The 23,765-nt window shown below is 39.8% G+C and overlaps 1 protein-coding gene and 1 long non-coding RNA gene across 5 annotated transcripts in view; one reads left to right on the top strand and one right to left on the bottom strand.

Moving 5' to 3' along the window:
• ATRNL1 (attractin like 1) overlaps positions 1-23,765 on the bottom strand; it is a 512,339-nt gene that overhangs the window by 370,740 nt on the left and 117,834 nt on the right. For all 4 annotated transcript variants that reach the window (XM_036027363.1, XM_028513523.2, XM_036027364.1 and 1 more), the window contains exons 16-18: positions 19,638-19,851; positions 17,605-17,793; positions 9,938-10,156 (exon numbers count right to left, since the gene is read on the bottom strand). In XM_036027363.1, coding sequence (XP_035883256.1) covers positions 9,938-10,156; positions 17,605-17,793; positions 19,638-19,851 — 622 coding nt within the window. The remainder of the gene's footprint in view (positions 1-9,937; positions 10,157-17,604; positions 17,794-19,637; positions 19,852-23,765) is intronic.
• Positions 5,175-6,233, top strand: LOC118500913. The gene is made up of 2 exons (XR_004903498.1): positions 5,175-5,689; positions 5,732-6,233. It is a non-coding gene; the product is annotated as an uncharacterized LOC118500913 (long non-coding RNA).

Raw genomic sequence — 23,765 nt, 5'->3', positions numbered from 1 at the left:
TAGTAATTCAAAGCTCTCCAAGAAAAACTATTAACCAAAAATTTTCTAACCAATAAACCTCTTTTCAAAAATTAATGTAAAATAAAGATATTAACAGATAAACAAAAGTTAAGAGAATTCATTGGCAGCAAATCCACTATATAAAAATTCTAACAATAGTTCTTCCAGATGAAAATACATAACCTCAGAGAGCAATTACTCTCCATATAATCAAAAAGAGAACACTGGTAAGAGTAATTCTGTCATTATAAAAAAAAGTAAAAATGATATTTCTTCTTCTATCTTCTGTTATATAATTTTTTAAATTTTATTTTAAAACATAGATGATGGTATAGCTGGGCATTTAAGATATAAAAATGTAATATACTTCCCAATAACAACAAAAAGAATATAGTGGAAAAATCTATATTGAGATGAAGATACGGCATGGTATTACTACATAGTAATTTAGATCCACAGGAACAAGACATGATATGGCATTACTAAATAGTGATTTAGATCCACAGGAACAAATGAAGAAAACTAGAAACAGTGAATACAAAGATTAATATACCAAAAGCTATAAATACATACTTGCCCTCCTTTCTTCTCTCAAATTTTTTAAAAGACATAAAATTATATAAATAACTACAACTTATTGTTGATTTTGCGACATATAATATGTATAACAATACCACAAAAGGGGAAAAAACAGAAAAGACCTATATGAATAAGTTAGATTCTTTCTATATACTAACCAGAATGAAGTTAGTATTAATCTGAGGCATATTTTAATAAGACGTAACATGGTAAACTCCACAGTAACCATTCAGAAAAATAACTCAAGAAATATAGTAAAAAATCACCAAATAAATCAAAATGTTATGTTAGAAGAAAAGATTCACTTACTATAAAAAAACTAATGAAGAACAGAGGAACAAAACATCATGGGCATATAGGGGAAAAATGAAAAGTAACACATAGATTCAACTATATAAATAATACTATTAAATGTGAATGGATGAAACAATTCAATCAAAAGGCAGAGACTGGATAAAAATCAAAGAGCTATGTATGTTATATCTACAAGAAACATATCAATCTCAAGATACAAGTAGATTGAAAAATTAATGGATGAAAAAAGATATACTATTCAAATAGCAACCAACAGAATATTAGAATGGCTATACAAATATCAGATAAATAGACTTTTTAAAATGTTACTAGAGATAAACATCTTATAATTAAAAAAGCAACCCATCAAGAAGACACAAAATTTGTAAACACATATATACCTAATAACAGAACATCTAAATACATGCAGCAAACACTGTCAGAAATTAAAATATCCAATTTAACATCAACTGTTGGAGACTCCAATACAACACTTTTAATAATGAATAGAACAACTAGACAGAAAATCATCATGGGAACATAAAACTTAAACAACACTATAAACCAAATCAAGGATACACTTTATATTATGTCATAAAACAAACACTGATAAATTTAAAAGGACTGAAGTCATATAGAGTATGTTCTCTAACCATAATTGAATTAAATTAGAAATCAGTAATTTGCCCATAAAAAAAACTTAGCAAACCACAAATATATTAAAATTAAACAACACATTCCCAAATAACCAGTGGGCCAAAAAATCAGAGGGAAATTAAAAATTACTTTCAGGTAAATAAAAACATAAAAATTTACAGAATGAAGCAAAAACACTACTCAGAAAGAAATTTATGGTTGTACAAGCCTATACCAAAAAACAAAAAGAAGTCTCAAATCAACTTAACTCTACACCTTAAGAAACTAACAGATATATAGAACATTAAACTTAAAGCAAACAGAAAAAAATATTAGTATGAAAATAGATGAAATGCAGAGTAGAAAAACAATATAAAATATCAATAAAGCCAAAAGTTTGTTCTTTGTAATGATCAATGAAATTGACAAAACCTTAAATACTTACCAAAAAAATAAATAAAGAGAGAAGACACAAATTATTAACATCAAGAATAAAAGAGAAGATGCACTACTGACAAAGAGTGAGGGGGAAGCATTACTGAAAAAAAAACACTATAAACAACTCTATGACAATCTAGATAATTTAGGTAAAATGGGAAAATTCTTATAAAGTCACTAACAACCAAAACTGACTCAAGAATAAAATAGAAACTATAAATAAGTTATATCAATAAGGAGATTGAGTTACTAATCAACAAGTTGTCAGGAAAGTATAACCCAAGATCAAATGGCTTAAACAGTGAATTCTATCAAATGATTAAAGAAGAATGAACACTGATTATTCACAAACACTTCCAAAACAATCAAGCAAAGGAGATACTTAACTCATTCTATGAAGCCAATATTACCTTAACACAAAAAATAAGACAAAGTCATCACAAGAAAAGAAGATGACAGATTAATATCTTTTCTGATTACAGCTGTGAAAATCCTCGACAGAACACTAGAAAACTGAATCAATTAGCATATAAAAAGGGCTATATACCATAACTAAGTGGAATTTATCCCAGGAATTCAAGGTTCTTCAAACATATGAAAATTAATCAGGTAATACACCATACTGATAGAGAAACAAAGGGAGAAAAATCCACAGGATCATCTCAATAAATGATAAATACTCAATATTAGGAATAGAAAAGAACTGTCTCAATCTGATAAAAGGCATGCACCAAAAATTCATAGCTAATATCATATTTAATGGTGAAAAACTGAAAGCTTTCCTTTTAATATCGGGAATAAGTAAAAAAACTTGTCACTTCTGTTCAACATTGTACCAGAGGCAATAAAGCAAGAAAAAGAAATGAAAGAATTCAGATTTAAAAGAAACTATGAAACTAACTCTATTTGCAGATGATCTTACATATATAAAACTCTTAAGGAATCCATAAATAATTAAGCTAATCAATGAGTTCAGAAATGTAGGATAAAAGATCAATTACTAGAGAGAAATCGGTGTTATTCTTTTTCTGTACAGTTACAATGAACAATACAAAAATAAAATTAAGAAAACAATACAACCTACAATAGCATCAGAAAAAAATTAAATAATTAGGAATACATTTAACCAAAGAAATGGATGACTTGTACATTGAAAACTACAAAATACTGTTGAAATAAATTGATGGAAAGATATTCTGTATTAATGGATTGAGAGACCATAATAATATCTTGATATTATTAAGATACCAATTCATTCCAATTGATCTACAAATTTAATGCACTATCAAATTCCAGCAGACTTTTTAAAATAGGAATGATTTCCTATTGTTATTCCTATTGTCTAAGCGGATCCTAAAATTCATATTAAATCACAAAGGACTCAGACTAGCCAAAACAATCTTGAAAAAGAAGAGGAACACTGAATGACTGAAATGTCCCAGTTTTAAAACATACTACAAAGATACAGTAATCAAACCAGTGTGGTATTGGCATAAGAATAGAGTATAGCTCACTGGAATAGAATTAGGTCCAGAAATAATCCCGTAAATCTGAATTCAACTGATTTTCAACAAGGATGCCAAGACCATTAAATGGGTAACATTAACTGCTTTATCAGCAAATGGTGCTGGAATAACTTGATATGCACAGGCAAAAGAATGAATTTGAACACATACATCACACCATATATAGCAATAAACTAAATATGGACTGAAGACTTAAAGTAAGAGCTAAAATTATAAAATTGTTACAAGAAAAATATAGATGTAAATCTTCATTCCTTTGGATTATGTAACAGCTTCTTAGATCTGACACCCAAAGCACAAACAACCAACAGGAAAAAAAAAAACAGATACACTGGACATCATCAAAATAAAAAAAAAAAAACTTTTCTATCTCAAACAACAACGTAAAACCAGAAGAAACTAGAAGTGATTAGCAGAATTTAGCACAACCAGATGATATAGAATCATGAATAAAACTGCTTTACTACAGTCAGCTTGGATGTTATGTTAAGTACTAATAAACAACTGAAATGCAGATTTAAGAGAAAATCAGAAAAACCTAAAGAAAGAATGAGTACATTGGATTACAGATCGAAGGAGATGCAAGGAAAGAAGACATAGAAACACCAGTCAGAAGAGTTAGGGACGCAGTGAAAAAGCCGAACAGTAGTGGAGTGAACTCCTGGAACAGAAAACAGTGGCACAGGAGCAAGTGCCAAGGCTGAGGAGACAATGGCAGAAAACTTTACAGAAATGATGAAAAACATGAAGCCACAGAGTATAAAAGACAAAACTGATACTTAGGTACATCATATTGAAATTACTAACATCCGAAAACTGAAAAGAAAAATCTATTTTAAAAAGTCCGAAGGAGGAAGAAGAACATACTGCTTTTAAAAGATAAACAACAAACAGAAATTCTGAAGAGAAATGGAGGAAGCCAGAAGAAAAGAAAATTACATCTTTAAATTACTGAAAACTGTATCTGTCAACTTAGGATGCTATTTCCAGTAAAAAAAAGTCTGTCAAATATAGACACACATACACAATAAAAACCTTTTTCAAAGATATGAAAGCAATAATTTAATGCCACAGTGGGAAAAAAAAAACAACACTGTATTTAAGGTAAAGTTCAACAAGCTAAAGATATATTATAGCAGAAGGAAATTCAGATCTATAGGGAAAAAAATGGTGATCACAGGAAATGGTCCATATATAGGTAAATAAAAAGAATTTTTCTCTGCCCTGGCTTCTGTGCCTCAATGGATTGAGCACTGGCCTCAAACCAAAGAGTCACCAGTTTGATTCCCAATCAGGGCACATGCCTGGGTTGTAGGCCAGGTCCCCAGTGCGGGGTGTGTGAGAGGCAACCACACATTGATGTTTCTCTCCCTCTTTCCTTCCCTTCCTCTCTGTCTAAAAAAATAAATAAAATATCTTTAAAAAATTTTTTTCTTATCATTTTGTAAGAAAATTATTTAAAGCAAAAATAATAATGTATGGTTAATAACACATAAAAGAGTAAATTATATGGCAAAAATTACACAAAGGACAGGAAGGAAGCGAATAGAATTACACTGTTGTAATATTCTTACCTTATACATGAAGTAGAATAATACTGATTCAAGGTAGACTGTGATAAGATAAAGATGACTATTACAATCACTACAGCAGTCACTAAAAAAAACACAAAAGAGGTATAGCTAAAAATCCAATGAAAGTGATAAAAATGGACTTAAAAAACACTCAATTAATCCAAGAAAAGGCAAAAGGAGAAACAAAGAACAGAGGGGAAAAAAAAAAGAAAAAAATTTTAAACAAATACCACAATGGCATGACTTAATAATACCAATATTGTATTAAATCTTAATTGATTTCACACTCTGATAAAAGACAGAGATTGGCAAACTAGATTTAAAACAAACAAACAAAAAATACACAAGACCTATGTGCTGTTTTCAAGAGATTAACGGTAAATAAAAACACACTGATAGAAGACTTCCCCTGCTGCTCAGGAAGGATTAACCACTCGGATAAGTGACCTCTAGTGGTGACAAGCACAGGGGTGAAGCAGCCACTTTCGAATATCACAGGCAGCTCAGGAATGGCACTCCCAGAGAAGGCAAACAAACTCTGACTACCTGGAGGAGATTAGAGGATGCAACCCAGAGAGGGAAACCCAAATAAGGGCCAGACGTCTCACTCAGTTGAGGAAACAAAGCTCAAAGTTCAGGGAGGTCACAGCTCAGTTGAGGAAACAAAGCTCAAAGTTCAGGGAGGTCACAGCGGCTGCCACTTGCAGAACAAAATACTACAGAAGAGAGGTGTGCACAGCAGCCTGCAGATAGGACCGAGTCTTGGACTGAACACTGAATTGAACACAGTGCGAAACTCCGTGAACCTGGAGAGGGAGCCACCAGAAAACCCGCAGGTCAAGCAATGCCAGGACCTCACAGAGGACTGGGAATAGTCTGCATTCCCACTGGCCAAGGTGGAGAGATCTCCTAATCCAAAGGGCGTTGTCTAGAGCCCACAAAAAGGCACTCTTAGTGGGAATAAATTCTCACTGGACTCAGGACTGCTACGTACGGGTCCTGACAAACCTTAAAAACAAGTTTTTGAAATTGATCATACAAATCCCACATAACATAACTCCATGCCAGAATGAAGTTCAACACACTAAAAGAAATACAACAAAATTGAGTAATAAACTACAAAAATCACGATGCCTAGGATACCATACAAAGTAACTGAGCTGGAAATTCTGATCCATAATTAGTAGAAAAGATATGTATCAGTAGAAACATCAAGAAATGGCACAGAAGATGGAATGAGCTGAGAAGGATTTTTAAAACAGCTATTAAAAGTATTATCCATATACTCAAGAATACAGAAAAAGAGAGAAATGGAAAATATCAAATGAGTAAAATATAATTTCTAATGATGAACAATAAAATATGCAAAGTGAAAAATAAATTCACTGAGGAAAGAAAAGTCTTTTGATCGAATGGTGTCGGACACCTAGATACGCTTGTCAAAGAATGGAGTCCCTTTCTGACAACACCTACAAAAGGCAATCAAAACAGATCAAAAACCTCAATTGTAAAAGCTAAAACTATTAAACTTTTTTTATTTTTTAAATTTTAAAGAGGGAGGAAAGAAGACAAAAACAGAGAGAAAGAGAGAGAGAGACACATGTGTCTGTCAGTCCACTTATTTATGCATTCTTCTCATATGTGATCAAATCCACAACTTGGTGTATCAGGACAATGCTCTAACTGAGCATTGCTCTAACTGACCAACTGAGCTACCTGGCCAGTGCAAAACCATTAAACCCTTAAAAGAAAAGACAGGCATAAATCTTTGGTATCTGATGTTATGCATGGTTTCACAGGAATGTCATCAGTAGCACAAGAAACAAACAAAAAAAAAAGTAGATAGGAGAACAACAACATTAAAAACTTCTGTGACTCAAACGACACTATCAAAAAAGTGAAAAGACAACCCACAGAATGGGAGGAAATATTTGCAAATCAATTTTTGATCTGGGATTTGTATTCAGAATATATAAAGAATTCTTACAGTTCAATAACAAAAAGACAAATACCACAATTCGACAATGGGCAAAGAATAGGACAGATGTTTCTCCGAAGAAGACATACAAGTGGCCAAAAGCATGTACAAAAAATGTTCAGCATCATCAGCCAAGAAGAAATGGCGAACGAAAACCACAGGAGGTACCACTTCACCGTCTGGCAAAGCTGTGGAGTAACTAGAACCCTCGTGCACTGCTGGTGGGAACGCAAGACAACGCAGCAGCTTTCAGCCGGCCCGGCAGCTCCTCAGAAGGTCCAACCAAGTTCCCATTTAACCCAGATATTCCATCCCCAAGTACTGAAAACATGTCCACACATAAACTTGTACGGGGATGTTCACAGAGGCATTATGCAAAACGCAAAAAACCGGGAATGCCCTAATGTCCATGAAGTGCTGAATGGATAAGCAAAATGCGGTATCCTCCTAGGACGGAAAATTACTTGTTAACAAGTCTACCGTGACATACTACGACATGAATAAACCATGAAAATGTTATGCATAGGGAAAGAAGCTAGTCACAAAAGACTACAATTGTATGATTCCATTTATATAAAATATCCAGAATAGGCAAACCCACAGAGATAGAAAGATTAGTGGTTGCCTGGGGCTGACAAGGGTAAGTGGGAGTTTAACATTCAGTGACTGCTAAGAAGTATCTGGTTTCTTTTGGGGATGATAAAAATGTTTTTAAATTCACTGTGGTGTTGGCTGCATAATTCTGTGAATATAATAAAAACCACTGAATTATACACTTTAAATTTTTTAATTGATTGATATTTTGAAAGAGAGAGAGAGAAACACAGAGAACATCATGGATTTGTTGCTCCACTTATTTTTGCATTCATTTGCTTCTTGTATATGCCCTGGCTGGGAATCGAACCCACGACCTTGGAATATCAGGATGATGGTCCTACCAACTGAGCTACCCATCCAGAGCTGCTATACATTTAAATGAGTAAACTGTACGAAGTGATAGTCTTATGAGGAAATGAAGCTAGGTTATAGTACTCAGTTATTTAATCAAACACTAATGATCGCCTCCGGAGTGTGGCGGGGACCAGTACATACAATGGGATATTCCCTCTGATGATTAGGCATTTTGCGTGGCACAGTTGAGTTTAAAAAAGGGGAGATCATTCTGGATGAACCCAACCAGATGATCCCTTGCAAGGCATCGGAGTCTACTTGAAGGAAGAGATTAAAAGGTGAGAGATGCCCTTTGAGTTTGGGGGACTCTACAGTACCAGCTGGAGATGAAGGGGGACGTCAGGGAAAGAATGTGATGTTCTTTAGAAGCTGAAGTGGTCGCAGCCAGACAGCCAATGGGAAAACAGGCACCTCAGTCCTACAACTAAAAGGAACTGAATTCCACCCACAACATGAAGGAGCTTGGAAGCAGACCCTCCCCCAGAGCTTCCAAACTCAACTCAGCCTGGCCGACACCTGGCACTCAGCCTCTGGGACCTGGAGCACAGAAGCCCGCCAGGATCCATTTAAGATTCAGATACGCTGTATGAATCAACGGTTTGTTCTTTTTTGTCTTCATATGTATTTCAAAGGTCATGCAGCGGGCATGGTTCCACCCTGTGCCATATCCCCTTGGCCATCTGGTTTCAGTGCAACAAATTGTCAGCATCACACCTAAAGCGAATTCTGACATAGTTTTTTTACTTTCCTACTGCACAATTTTCAAGAGTGCCGGGGAACATTACTAATCGGACGTGCCAGCACAGCTCGGAAGTACAATACCCCAGAGGCACCGATCAGCCAATGGGGGATGAGAGTTTGTGCATAAATGCTGGACCCTCTCTGTGCCTTCATGAGTTTAACTCTAAGGAACCTTCCACATGGTTCTTCCTAGGTCCTTGGTGGTCTGGGTCCACATTTCCCCGTGTAGGAAACACCTGAATAATGCACATTGTTATCTGTTCTCTGAAATTCTCTCCTATGTCAATGGTGTCTCCTAGGTTCACCTCCCAAATAAACGATCCTACCCAGTCCTGAGTCAGGTTGCTACCTGTTCTAGAACACTCTTTCCCCAGATGTCCCCCGGATTCACTCCCTCATCTACATATTACTTGTCACCCCTCAGTAAGAGCTTCTCTTGCCACCCAATGTAAATAGCAAGCCTTATTCCCCCTTCCTTGCCTTATTTATTTAATAGCACTCACCACCACCTAACTTACATGTATGTGTAACTAATTTTATTAATTTCCATTAGAATACAGTTACCATGGATGCAATGATTTCAGTCTGATTTGTTCATTGTTATATGTCTAACATCTACGATACTTCTACACATAGTAGGCACTCAAAAATACATTGAATAAATTAACTTTTCAAGAAGGTTGATTTACTCAGTATTAGAAAAGACTTCCAATGGGAGGGGACCTAAAAACTCGTAATTACTGACCTTCGACATTGAATGGTAGTGAATACCAATGGCAACTTTTTAAAACGAGGCCAGTGGACTTCATCATAGAAATTACAGAGAAAATTCCCATACTTAGCATGAAGTTCGACTGGGCCCTCAGACTTACCTTTGAATTCTAAGACATTATAATAGTAGGATAGAAAATAGGCATAAGCCAACATTATTTCATCTAAACTATTGACATGAAACCAAATCTAATAATTATACGCAATGCATCTGGTTACTCTGTTTAATGATTCCAAACAGAATACCATCTATGCAACAGAAATGAGTATAGGGAAGAATATTTTTTATCACTGAATTTTGAGCCTCATCTTCATTGTTATTTCTTTGTACACATTCATGACAAGAAAGGGAGAAAATATTTTTGGTTTTGAAATTGTCTGAACAATAATTTGACTGAAAAACAGAACTATTGGAAAACCTGAAACTGTTTTCATCGCATTCTTATTACCTGGACACTGGATAAAGGACCACTCATAGTTCTTTTCTTTGGGACAAAGGCTGGTGTCAAGAACCACCTCGTTGTTGTGCATTCCAACAAGCTTCAGGGGTCCTCGGGAAGACCCTTCGACGCAGTGTCCCCTCCCCGTATTGCTGGGGTCGTTGCACCAGCCGCACCCAGGCTGCTCCAGGCACTGTCCGCAGGTTCTCAAGCCGGAGCAATTCTGGGCTGCAAGACGAGAGCATGAACAAGCACGTTACAGGACCTTACATTCAAACAGAGCTGTAAGCTAATGGAAAAATAAACATGATCTGAGAGAGACTGGAGAAGGTCATCTATAGTTTAAACCGTTCTGTAAACAATGTCTAAAGAGCAACTACTTAGTGCAAAGAAAACATTCACCATGAGCAAAGAGGAGATAAAGGAGACTTGAGGTTAAAAATGTGCGGTGACTATGACGCGGAGGAAAATGAAGTCAGAACTTAAAGCCTCCTGAACTCTGCCAGGATGAGGACCCTCCAGGAGCCTATCCAGGGTCCTGAGGCCCCCATTTCCCCTTGTCTGGGATGTAGAGCCTCATCAGCTGTTCCCGTGCCTAGTGAGGAAAATCTGCTTCCACTCGGTGTGCAGGTGATGCCTGCCCATCCCCTGCGAGAGCTGAGCCACATTGGGACTGATTTGCATGGACGATGCTCTCTCCAGGGGTCCGAGACACCAGTATTTGGCTACTGTGTGATGAGTGAACTGGATCTCACCCAGACAGCCCAGCTGAACGGGAACGTGGAACCCGGGCCCTCTGCCTCACTCAGGCAACCAGCAGCACAGGCTGACTCGGACTTGCAGGGCTGCAGCATCTATCACTCCGAGGCTCACTCACTGAAGCTCAGCCTTTTTTTGTTTAATTGACATGTAACCTATGACCCTCAACAAAGCCTGTCAAGACCAGGATGCCTTTTCCAAGGATGAACTTACTATATAGACTGCCACCATAGTTTATAAAAGTTCCTGTTTATCTGACATTGGGCTGAGACTTTATTACATTTACTGAGATTTTGCTCAGTAGCAAACTCTACAGGAACACTTCGTCTTGGAAATTGTGTATCCACAGAAGACAGTGACACAGAGACAAGGCACCATGAACAATGACTTCTGGTCAAACTTTTTCCCCAAGGGGGAAAAGAAGGAAGATTTCTGGCAGACTCAATTTCACTGCTGTGGGAATAATAACTTAATTGCCACTCGGTGTTGTAGTATCACTGGAAACAAAAACGCTCCTCAGACTGCTGCAGACAATGGTGTGAGCGTCTCAGTGAACATCAGGAATTCAATATGAAGTCACAATTCACTGTGCGGGGGTAATAGAATACTGGGTTAAAGTACTCGTCAATTACAATGTGATTTGTTGCTACGAATTTTTTGCATGCGAAGCATTTCAGAGATTGGATGTAAGAAGGTGGAAAATGAGTACCGTCTCCTCTGTTTCCTTAATGATAAAATTAAAATATGAAGAATATTCTTTGAGTCGTTAAACACAAGTGAGTAATGGTAACCCTGTGGAACATTCATTCCTGAGCATTTAATGCTGACTCAAAAACTGACAGAGTCTAATGGTTTTCCTTTTTCTTACAGAAAACAATCATGACATGAAAGCTAAGTTATGGATGGTACAGAAGCCATGTATGAGCTACAAGAAACTAGAGCAATCGTTTTTACTTTACTTTACGCTTTTGAATGATTAAGTTGTAAATTCTTTACTACGGTTTTTGATGCATAGAAACATTTGAAAAATCAGTCTGTAAGAAATTACGTCATCAAATGATGACTGAAGATTTCCGGTTTCCAGGCCAGCAGGTAAGGAGCTTGGACGTCTCCACTCCATCCTAACGAAAAGTGAAAAAGCAGCACAAACTGATAGATCACCAATTCTTCTTAGACCCCTCAGAGAAGTGAGGTCTCAGGGCACACCACTACCCCTCAACTTGCACAGACAGACAGGTGGACAGGGAGCATCTCAGTTTACCAAGGTTACCTCTGCGGGCACCAGGGCCAGGGTAAGCCACCCGAGCTGTCATTGGTGCACTGCTGGAGGCTGACTGCGAGAGTTCAAGTCTCCAGGGGACCCAGTCACAGGCGGGACCCACGCCTCTGGGAGCTTTATCTCCAGGAGCTCTGCCAGGTCCCCACGGGCAGTATCCAAGAAAAAGCCCCCATGCTCCAAGAAGGGGAGGGGGAAGGAAAAGGAATCACTTTAAGATATGCCAGAATATTCTGTTCTTCTGAACAAACCCTTGGAGAAACTATTTAAGAAAGTCTGACCAGCTGGGGTTTTATCAGACCCTACCTGACCCAATTACAGGGAAATACCCACCACCAGCATGGGAGGGGAAAGAGAAATACACAGACGCAGCTCCCCGCGGCCATCCCATACCATCCAAGAGAGGGGGAAAATACCAGGGAGCTCGTGAAATTCACAGTATGGGGCAGAGGCCCACGGAAAGACTGAGACCTGATCACAGAACTATAAAATACTTCCCCTCCTTCACACCTTTCCACTACATCACTACAGCCCAACTTCCAGCACTTTCTGTGGCCCGCATATCGTATCTGGCTATCAAGAAAAAATTACAAGGCATATGGAAAGGCAAAAAAAAACAAAAACCACCAATTCAAGACACTGAACGAGCATCAGCCCAGACATGACAGGGATGCTGGAATTACCAGACCAGGAATTTAAAACAGCTCTGATTAACAGGCCGTGGGCTCTAATGGGTCAAGTTGACAGCGTGCAAGAACAGATGGGCAAAGGAAGCGAAGTGACACGTAAGAAAATCGAGATGACCTTGGGTTTGGCGATACTTTAGTTATGACACCAAAGGCACAACCCATGAAAGAAAGAATTGATAAATAGAACTTCATTAAAATTTAAACTTATTCTTCTCTGCAAAAGGCACTGTTGAAGACATGAAAAAGCAAGACGTACACTGAGAGAAAATATTTGAAAAAGATGCACCTGATAAAAGGCTGTTATTCAAAATACACAACTCTTAAAACTCAGTATAAGAAAACACAAAACCCATTTTAGAAAATGGGCTAAAGACACTTAGCCAAAAAAAGATACGCAGATGGCGAGGATGAAGAGGAGCTGCACAACTTACGTCATCAGGGAACGCAAACTAAAACAACAGCGATATGACCAGGCACCTGTATGAAACGGCCAACACCCAGAACACGGACACCACCAAATGCTGGAGAGACCACGCGGAACTGGAGGGAAACACAGTAACCCCCAATCACTGGCAGTGGGAGTACAAAATGCAAGAACTTTTACAGGCAGCTCGGCCATTTCTACAAAACGAAACCTACTTTACCGTACTATCCAGCAATCACGCTCCTTGCTCTTCCCCATAGAAACTGTAAATGCACGTCCACACAGAGACCTGCACGTGGGTGTGGACAGCAGCTGCACAATTGTCAGAACTGGGAAGCGCCCAAGGTGTCCTTCAGTAGGTGGACGGATAAATAAACTGTGGTACATCCAGACAAGGGAATACTATTCAGCTCTAAAAAATAAATGACCTATCATGAAAAGATATTTAAAAACGTAAATATATATTACTAAGTGAAAGAAGCCAATGGAAAAAGGCTACATTCTGTATGATTCCAACTGTATCACATTCTGAAAAAGGCAAAGCTACGGAGACAGTAAAGAAATAATAATAATGATTGCCAAGAATTAGGAGAAAGTGGGGGATGAATAGGCAGGGCACTGAGGACTTTCAGGGCCGTGGAACTACGGAGTATCATGCTCTGATGGTGGACACACGCCACTCTACATGTGTCAACCCCCACAGAATGGACCTCGCCTAGGGTTACCCTTGATGTGACCCACAGCCTTGGGCGACAGCAGTGTGTCAGTGCAGGCAGCCAGTGCAGCAAACGCAGCACTTCAGTGGGGGTGCTGGCCACGGGGGAAGCTGTGCATGTGCGGGGGGGGGGGGGGGGGGGGCAGAGGGTATATGAGAAACCTGTCCCTTCCTCTCAATATTGCTGTGACTGCACCAAGCCCTACAGATCACCTTCCCTAATTGTCAAGAAAAAAAAGTTTAAATCCAGCATATACATAAACCTCTAAAATACTGGCAAAAATATAGATTTCTAGCCCTGGCTGGCGTAGCTCAGTGGATTGAGTGCAGGCTGCAAACCAAAGCATCACAGGTTCGATTCCCAGTCAGGGCACATGACTGGGTTGCAGGCCACGGCCCCCAGCAAGCACACATTGATGTTTCGCTCTCTCTCTCTCTTTCTCCCTCCCTTCCCTCTCTAAAAATAAATAAATAAAATCTTTAAAAAATCTTTTTTAAAAAGGTCATTTTCATATTAAAAAATATATATAGATTTCTGAGATGTATACTATATTCTTATGTTTCTTATTATTCCATTTTCACCATATCAATTTAATTGCATTTTTATTTGAGCTTTTATATATTAAGAACTAAATCTTCCATTATTGCTTCAAATAATCCCCTTGGATTTCATTTTCACAAATAGAATATCCAACTCCTTAAAATATATTAATTATTAATAATTCCTGTTATTAGCAAAGCTTTCTTAGAAACCATCAGGCAAAATTTGTCTTAAAATATATTTCTCCTCTTCGATTTGTGAATTTTAAGCATTACTATTACAATATAATAACTGGAAAATACTGAAGAATATTGCAAACTCCCTATTTGTTTCTCATGTGCAAGGAAAAGTTGCCCTCAGGTTCCATTTACTGGAGAACCTCGGATGACACAAAGTATAATTCCCCACTTCCCACAGGGATGCACAGGGCACAGAATTGTAAAAGCTGTGGAACAAAATCTTAGCAAAGAGATGGAAAACACAACTGAATTTGAAAAATACTGAGATATCTAGAAATCCTAACAACTGTTTACTCTCTTTGCATATATTAAATAGGAGAAAAACTAAGAAAGTAAAGAACATTTTTAAGAAGTGAAGAAACTACTCTTCAGATTGAAAACCGATGAGAGTCCATTTTTAAAAATCCACATCGACTGCTGGAAAACAATTTAAACGAACTACAAAATTCTATTCCATCTGTAAAGAAAAATATCTTAAAAGCTCTCAAAGTAAAGGGAAACACTGTTCCCCAAAGAAATGAACATTAAATCGGCCTGAGAAGCTGATCCCCATCAAATGCTAGAAGTTCTAAGGAGAGAATTATTTAGAACTCCACATTCACGCCATTCTGTCATTCCATGGAACATACTCATACAGTTTTAGGCACACAGACACTCAAGAAGTGTACCAGCCACAGATGTATTTAGACAGAATTACCGAAGACTATTCTCCAAAAGACAAGCAGGTGAGAACGAAGAAATGAGATATAAGGCAGATTTGTGAGCGGAGAAGACAATGTAGACCTAACTTGAAGCAATTTTTAGAAATTTCTTGAGAGTCGAAGAGCTTGGGTACTTCTCAAGCTCCCTTTTCCCTACCTGTTAGCCTTTTCTATTGTAAAATATAACACACATACAGAGAGGTACACAAATTGTGATATAATATATAAATTACAATATAATACAATAATAAATTGCTGTACATAAATATTTTGTACTTGCACCCAGAGTGGAAGTGCACCCCTACCTCCTTTGTACCCTTTTCCCAATCAGCACCCCGAATCTTCTCCCAGGAGTATCCGCTGACTTTCATATGAGTAACTTTTTGCCTTACTCCAGAGCTAAACATTCATTCCTGCACAATATAATGCATCTTTGACTACTTTTGTATTTCATGCACGTAAGTGGAGTCATATAGGACGTAATCTTTTCTGTCTGGCTTCTTTCACTGAATACTAATGGGGTTGGAAAGACAAACGTGACCATGGCAGCAAGACAGGCTGAGCACCCGTCTCCAGCACTGATACTTGACTCCAGCACTGATACTCGTGGCAGCTGGCTCCTAGTTAGAAGATGTTTCCTGTGGTAGCGAGACCACGGTGTGCCTGCAGCGATCCCGCTGCCGCACACGTGATCAGACACACCACCGTTCCTTATCAAAGCTCCTGAGAAGGAACAGAAGCAGGGGGCGGTCAGCCTATAAGGTATCCAGCCACGCCCATCCCAGGAACACCTCTCACCGGACGCCGAGAGGCTAGGAGAACAAAATGCACGCGGCAACCACAGCCTGCACGCTCCGGCCTGCGCAGTGGCACTCCTCTGTCTCAGTCCTCACGCCACAGTGGTGCCCAGTGAGATGCAAATACGGGTTTGGCTGGATCCCTGGGGTAAAGGACATCCTCCTCAGGCAATGAAGGAAGGTATGAAAAATCTGTGAGTCTCCACCTGCATTGTCTTAAGCTGATGGCCACCTCTGGATGAGGTCGCTCCTTCAGGCCAGGAGGGCTGGTAACTGGATGACCGTGTCATCTGAGAGCCACTGGATCCCAGCTCAAGCCTCACAACAGTGGATTCACCACCAAAAACAATCTCAGAATGATGAAGCTGCTCTTCAAGCAAGTGGCTCTTCATCTGGCAGAAAACCCCAGACCGCGCAAGAGAAGAATGAAAGGAACGCTACATGGCCGATCACGCACACTGCTGTGGGACAGTCACACTTCCCCACGATCCCGTGGCCAGTGCCGGCTCCAACAGGAGGAATGCGAGGAAGCCAATGGGCTCATGAGCAAGTCCAGGAGGAACTGAAGAAAGTGACAGGAACAGCTGTGTTACGGGCCACACTACCAGGAAACCTGCACGTGGCTACTTCCAGGAGGGACGCCGCGGCTAGCAAGGGCCTGACTGAGACAAGTGGCTTCTAACTTCTCCCAAGCAAAGGTGGCCACACGTGGTCTCCAGCTCCGACAAGACCACCAAGTGCAGTCAGTAGTAGTATGCAATTCCCTTGGCGGTGACATCCGGATGCAGTTTGTCTTTGCAAGAAAAGCCACTGTCAGAACCACATGGTGCCCAGGGCCACCGATGCTGTCGGGTGTGTCCTCATCCTACAGTCCTTATAACACAGGACACCAACAAGGGGGCGGGGCCTTCTCCTGAAACACACCCACAGCAAGTCCAGAACCGCCCTGCCGACAGGACTCACCGCCACGGCCCAGGCTGCATCCCGCCTCTGCAGCAGAGGTGCCACCACTGGTAGGACATTTGTGCCCCGAAATGCCACACTTGCATCTGATGATTTAAAAGGGCTTAATCTGAATTTAATCCTGAAGAAACAATTAGACAAATCTGAGTTGTGAAACTTACCGAACAACTGGTATAGGTTCTTAAAAAAATAATAATAATCACAGACAGGTAGGAAAGAGACCACCTGGGAAGTGGGCTAGATTGAAGGAGACCAAAGACAGACAGCGAAGCAATCTGCGATCCTGGACGTGCGCCCTGTGGGGAAACGTTTGTCTGAAACACACCGAGTTCGGGGGAGGACAAATGTGGCAGAATGTTAATATGCAGAGTAAGATACTTCCTAGTGGAACTCAAAATGATGGCATAATATAAATCAGGAGCTGGCAGCATTACTAGGTGTCAAAACAAACTGTAACCGTATTTACTCTCGTCTCCTTTAACTTCCTCAAACGTTCCACTCCCCTGTCCAGCACGGAAAGGGGCGGAGCCTGCGGTTCAATGCGGAGTCACTGCAGACAAATAAATACTCACGGGAGCAGGTGGCGGTCTGCCACTCCAGGCACTGCCCGTAGGGGAACGAGATGATGTACGCGTTGGAGTCCACGCAGCGCTTGGTGCTGCTGCACCACATGCACTCCATGCCGTTGCTGGTGCAGTTGGAGCAGGAGGTCCGCAGAGAGCACGGCGTTTTGCATATCCTTGCGCTCTGATTGGGACTGACTGCAACGATCCACAAATACAATTAGTTTATTTGTAAGTGCATTTTAACACAACTAAATGGACGGCATGTGTCTTGCCGTTTGGGGGATATTTCCATTAAGCCAAGTGTGGGATAAAAATTAAAGCCCAAATGGCATGATGATATTAAAAATGAAGATGAAACGTAATACAATATATTACAAGACTGTACACTTAAAACCTATATAATTTTATTAATCAATGCCACACCAATAAATTCAATATTAAACAATAAAAATAAAGATGACATATCAATACTTCTTAAATTTATTATCAAATTTAAAATTCATAATTTCTGGAAATGTTTAATCCTTTGCAAAGTACATAAAGGTATACAATGTTAAAACTATAAATATAAATGTAACACCTGACCTAGTGTTTCTGCCTAATGGCTAGAACTCTGTACACTATCATTATTTACCTTCCACAATCACATAAATACTCCACACATTATCAAAGCAAACATCCTGTCAGTGAATATGTTACTTGTATAAATAATAAAAATAAAATAATTTACTATGAAATCTTTACATAGACTATAGTATTTATCACACTCATTAGGATGATTTAAAAAAATGTTGACAAGGATGTGGGGAATTCAGAACCTTTGCGCATGGCTGCAGGAATGTTAAACGGTGCAGCATCTGTGGCGGCCAGGATGACAATTCCTCAAACACTAAACACAGAATCACTGGGCGAGAGAGCAATTCCACTTCCGGCCAAAGGCGTGAAAGCAGGAACCGGGACAGACATTGGTACACCAATATCCATAGCATCATCCTTCACAGCAGCCAAGAGGTAGAAGTAACTCAAGTGTCCGTCAATGAATGCAGGAATGGACAAACAAAATGTGGTATATCCACACAGTGGATAATCATTCAAGATAAAAAAGAAGTAAAATCACGACACGGACAGACTTGGCTACATGGTACAACGTGGATGAGCTTTGAAGACACGATGCTGGGGGAAGTAAGCAATCACAAAAGGACATACACCTTATGACCCCACACAGGAGGTGCCTGGAATAGTCAGACTTGTAGACACACAAAGTCAAAGGTGGTTGTCAGCGGTAGGGGACCGGGGCGTGGGGACTTACTGCTTAAAGAGCACGGGGTTTCAGTTTGGGAGGATGCAAGGTTCCGGAGATAGCCAGTGTTGACACATGCACAACACGGGCATGCATTTAATGACACTGAACTCTACATTGAAAAAGGGGTCTAAAAAGTCAATTATATCTTAATAAAACTGAAAAAATGGGTTAAAATTGTACATTACATACTACATATATTACCACACAAAAAAAATGCAATATTGGTTTAAACAGAGAAAAGAATTCAATATTCTTTTCTCACTTCACTTAACAAAAACCTACTTCAATAGATGTAACAAAAATGTTTCTTTTTACTTTCCAGTTGTAGTATAGATGTGCAAGATTAAATTGGTTTTAAATTAGCTATTAATCTTAAAGACAAATCTTTCTCCCAAAGATTATTATCATAAAAGTAAAAGACATTAACAAATGAAGATATCTTAGTATACTATGATAACTATGACCATATGTTCAGAATCTCACTATTTCAAAAACAACAACAACAAAAAAAGACTGTACATAAACAATGAAATGTGTTATTTTCACAAGTTAATGCCAAGGTCACTAATAGTCAGTGGGGAATGGGGGTCAATTTAAAAATCTCTGTGGGGAGCAGCACCATAAAAAGATGGCAGAAGTTACTACAGCCCCACAAACGGTCACACCCTGGCAGGGGTGGTGGAGAGAGGGGTTGGAACCACGTCTCAAAGAAAGACCAGGCTGCAGAACTACTCACCAATGGCTTTTTCGCAGACAAGGCCATCCACCATGGACGTGCAAGGGTTGGCTTTCAAGCCGGCCACCGCGGCCCGCTCCAGGTAAGCGCAGAACCCAGAATCGTTCGGTTCGCCCGGGAGCCACTGCAGTGTCGTGTTTGTAAATGAAGACATGTCCTCCCATCCCCAGTAGGATATATTGATCTTGCGCAAGCCCACCCAAGGTGATAGTTTCTGTCAACGACACCAAGAAGGGCGTTAAAGAATAGTTAGGTATAAAAAGACTGTGTCGTATTCCTTAGCAACTGGTACATGATCATTAAAAACGACACTGGAAAACATACAGAGCTGCCTTTCTGATGGCTGCCACTGCCAAGGATGATCAACAATGACAGCTCATTCTGCAGAACAATGTGGACGAGAACACTATTTTTAGCTACACTGTGTGTTCAGCTGCATGACTGGGGTTACCGGTTAGCCCTTGAGAACTTCAGCTTCCTCTTCTATTCAAAGAGCATATAAACACCTATCTTATGAAGCAAGATCATTAAAAAATGAAACACATTCCCGCTGCAGTGACGGCCACCGCTGCTATGACTACTGGAACCACCGGCAGCGGTGGAATCGGTTACGGAGGAAGTGTCTACACAGAAGCTGCCGTATATACACTGTGGAGACCCAGAAAACAGCATCGACAGGCGGCATAGAGGGGCTGAGTGACAACTTTGTGACAGGTTCACGAAAGGACTGAGAATAACAGCGCCTCTCCTGGTTCCGACTCCTACTACTACATTAGGACTTACAGGTAATTGTAGGTAAATTAATGGCATCTATCTTCATTATTAAAGAAAGCTTTAAAAAAGAATGAAATCTTTGACTCTTGTGCCTGAAATTTAACCTGCGGAGGGTGGCAAATGTCCCAAAACTAAACATTCTTAGTGCTGTCTCTACTGTGTCCAAAGGAGGTTGCACGCAATATCGGGTCTGTATTTACGTGCCTTATTTTAACCATTACTCGATTTTCAGGTGTTTTTCTCGTGACAATCAAAAAATAACGATATATTCTTGGTCCAAGTCACTTTCTTTGCAGAACTCAATGAGATTATCTTTTTCTCTTCTTGTTTCTGCTTCAGACTTATGCTTCTACTTTTTTGAAAGATTTTTATTTTTTTCAATCTTTCTTGAGAAATAATTGACAAAAAGTATACATATTTAAGGTGTACAAGGTGACGTTTCGGTATTACTGTGAAATTACTACCACAATCAAGCTAATTAACATAACACAGCACCTCATACAGTTATTTTCTTGTATGTGGTGATAACATTTAAAATATACTGTCTTAACAAACTTCTAGTATACAATACAGTATTAACTATATTATCTACATTGCACATTAGATCTTCAAAACTTATTTATCCTGGATAACTGACATTTTGTCCCCTTTGACCTACATCTCCACATTCCCCCCAACCCCAGCCCCCAGCCCCGGGCCACCACCATCCTACTCTCTCTGCTTTTATGAGTGCAACATTTTATAGACTCCACATATAAGAGAGATTATACGCTATTTGTCTTTCTGTGTCTGGCTTATTTCAAATAGAATGAAGTCCTCCGTGTTCACCCACGTTGTTGCCAATGTCGAGATTTCCTGCTTTTTAGGGCTGAGTAATATGCCATTGTATACCTCCCATTTTCTTTATCTGGTCATCCACTGGGGAACCTCCGGTTGTTGCCCTGACCACCGTGAACGATGCTGCAATGAACATGGGGCTGGGTGGGGGGCAGATGTCTCTCCGAGGTGCTGATTTAATTCCCTTTAGATATCTATACCCAGAAGTGGAATTGCTGGATCATATGGTAGTTCTATTTTTAAGTTTTTCAGGAACTGCCATACTGTTTTCCAAATTGACTATACCAATTTACCTTGCCACCAATAGTGTATGAGGGTTCCCTTTTTGCCACATTTTTGTCAAAATTTATTTCTTGTCTTTTTGATAACAGCCACTCCAACAGGTGTGAGGTGGTATCTCGGTTGCTTTTAATTTGCATTTCCCTAGTGAATAGCGATGCTAAGCTTCTAGCACATAGAAATCACATGCCTGTTGACCATCCGTGTCTTCTTGGGAAAAATGTTTACTCATGTAATTTACCCTTTCCTTAACTGAGTTACCTTCGTTCCCATTGAGTTGAGTTCTTTATGTATTTTCAAAATTAACTCCTTATCAAAGTATGGTTTACAAACATCTACTTCCATTGTGTAGGTTTTCTCCTCCCACTGTTGATGGTTTCCTTTGCTGTTGGGTTGATGCCATCCTATTTGTCTATTTTTGCTCATGTTGACTGTGTTTCGGGAGTCATAACCAAGAAAACCATCGTCCTGGCCAATGTCAAAGGATTTTCCCCATGTTTTCTTTTTACAATTTTGAAACTTCAGGTGTTACATTTACATCCTTAACCAATTTTTATTTTTGTATGTGGTATGAGATAAGGATCCACTTCCATCCTTCTGCGTGAGGATATCCAGCAAATCCAGCAACTTTTGGAAGAGATGTCCTTTCCCAATTGTGTGTCCTTGACGCCTCTGTCAAATATCAATTGATCATAAATGCATGGATGTTTCAGGCTCTTAGAACATGTCTTGGTGAAGATCTCTTTATGTTTAATATACGTGGGATTCTTTGGAATTCAGGGATCTGGGGTGTCCAACCTTTGGTGTTTCTGGGCCACACTGGAAGAAGAGTTGTCTTGGGCCACACATTAAATTCACAAACACTAAGGAAAGCTGATGAGCAAAAAAAGGTTTTAAGTAAACTTATGATTGTGTGTTGGGCCACACTCATAGCCATTCTGGGCCACATGTGACCCCTGGGCTGCAGCTTGGACACCCCTGAATTCTAGATGTTCATGTCTCTCTCCATATTTGGAAAGTTCCCTGTCATTATTTCCGTTATTTATTTATTTTTTAAAATTTTTATTGTATTTCTTGATTACCATTTAGTCCCCTTATACCTCCCCACCCCTCACAATCACCACACTGCTGCCATGTCCATGAGTCCTTTTCCTTTTTGTTCAATCCCTCAACCCCCTAACCTCCCCCACTTAGCTGTCACCCCGCTCTCTATGAGTCTGTTTCTATTTTGCTTGTTAGTTCAGTTTGTTCATTAAATTCTACATATGAGTAAATCATACAGTATTTGTCTTTCTTGGACTGGTTTATTTCACTCAGCATATTTCTTTAAATAAATTTCTGCTTCTTTCTCTTTTCTGTGCTTTCTGGAACTCCAATAATGCAATTATTGTTATTTATGGTCTATCATAAGTCACATAAGCTTTACTAACTCTTTTTCATTCTTTTTTTCCCTCTGGCTGAGTAATTTCAAATGATATGTCTGAGATCACTGATTCTTTCTACTGCTTGACAAGAGGCTGTTGTTGAAGCCCTTTATGGAATTGTATGGTTTGGTCATCATGTCCTTCAACTTCATAATTTCTTTTTGGTTCTTTTTTTGTGGTTTCCGTGTCTTTGTTGAACTCAGTTTGTTCATGTGTTGTATTCTAATATTGTTCGGTTGTTTATCTGTGTTCTCTGTAGCTCACTGAGCGCCTTCTAGATGACTGTTCTCACTCAGGCGGTTTGCAGGTCTCCATCCCTTCACCTTGGTCACCGGTGCTTTATATCATTCGTTCTGTAGTCTCGCGGTGCCCAGACTTTCCGTCCTCCCCAGAGCCTGGTGTTGGCGTCTGCGCATTCAAGGGAGCGGTCCCCTCCTCCTGTCTTTGCAGACTAGTTTCAGCAGGGAAAGCCCCTCCCTGTCAGCCCGCCCAGAGGTTCTGGCTGGCTGTGTGCTGGGCTCCGAGTGCGCCTACTGCTGGAGTCCTTGGGTGGGCCGGCCTGCTGCCCACCTACTGCTGTCAGTGAGTGACCAGGTCCAGAACCCTGGTCCACAGGGACATACCTGGTGCCTGGGTCCAGAGGGTAAGCCTGAAACCTGGATCTGTGAGGACCAGCCTGGCACAAGGGTCCATTGGGCAGACCTGGTGACTGGGTCCTCAAAGTGAGCCATGAGCCTAAGTGCTAGGGGACCGGCCTGGTACTGAGGTAAGCCTGACACCAGGGCCCACAGGTGTGGCCCTGGTCCTGAGTCAG

Source organism: Phyllostomus discolor, chromosome 5 (genome assembly GCF_004126475.2).
Source record: "Phyllostomus discolor isolate MPI-MPIP mPhyDis1 chromosome 5, mPhyDis1.pri.v3, whole genome shotgun sequence".
Taxonomy (NCBI): Eukaryota; Metazoa; Chordata; class Mammalia; order Chiroptera; family Phyllostomidae; genus Phyllostomus; species Phyllostomus discolor.
This window is presented reverse-complemented; position numbering and strand designations above follow the sequence as displayed.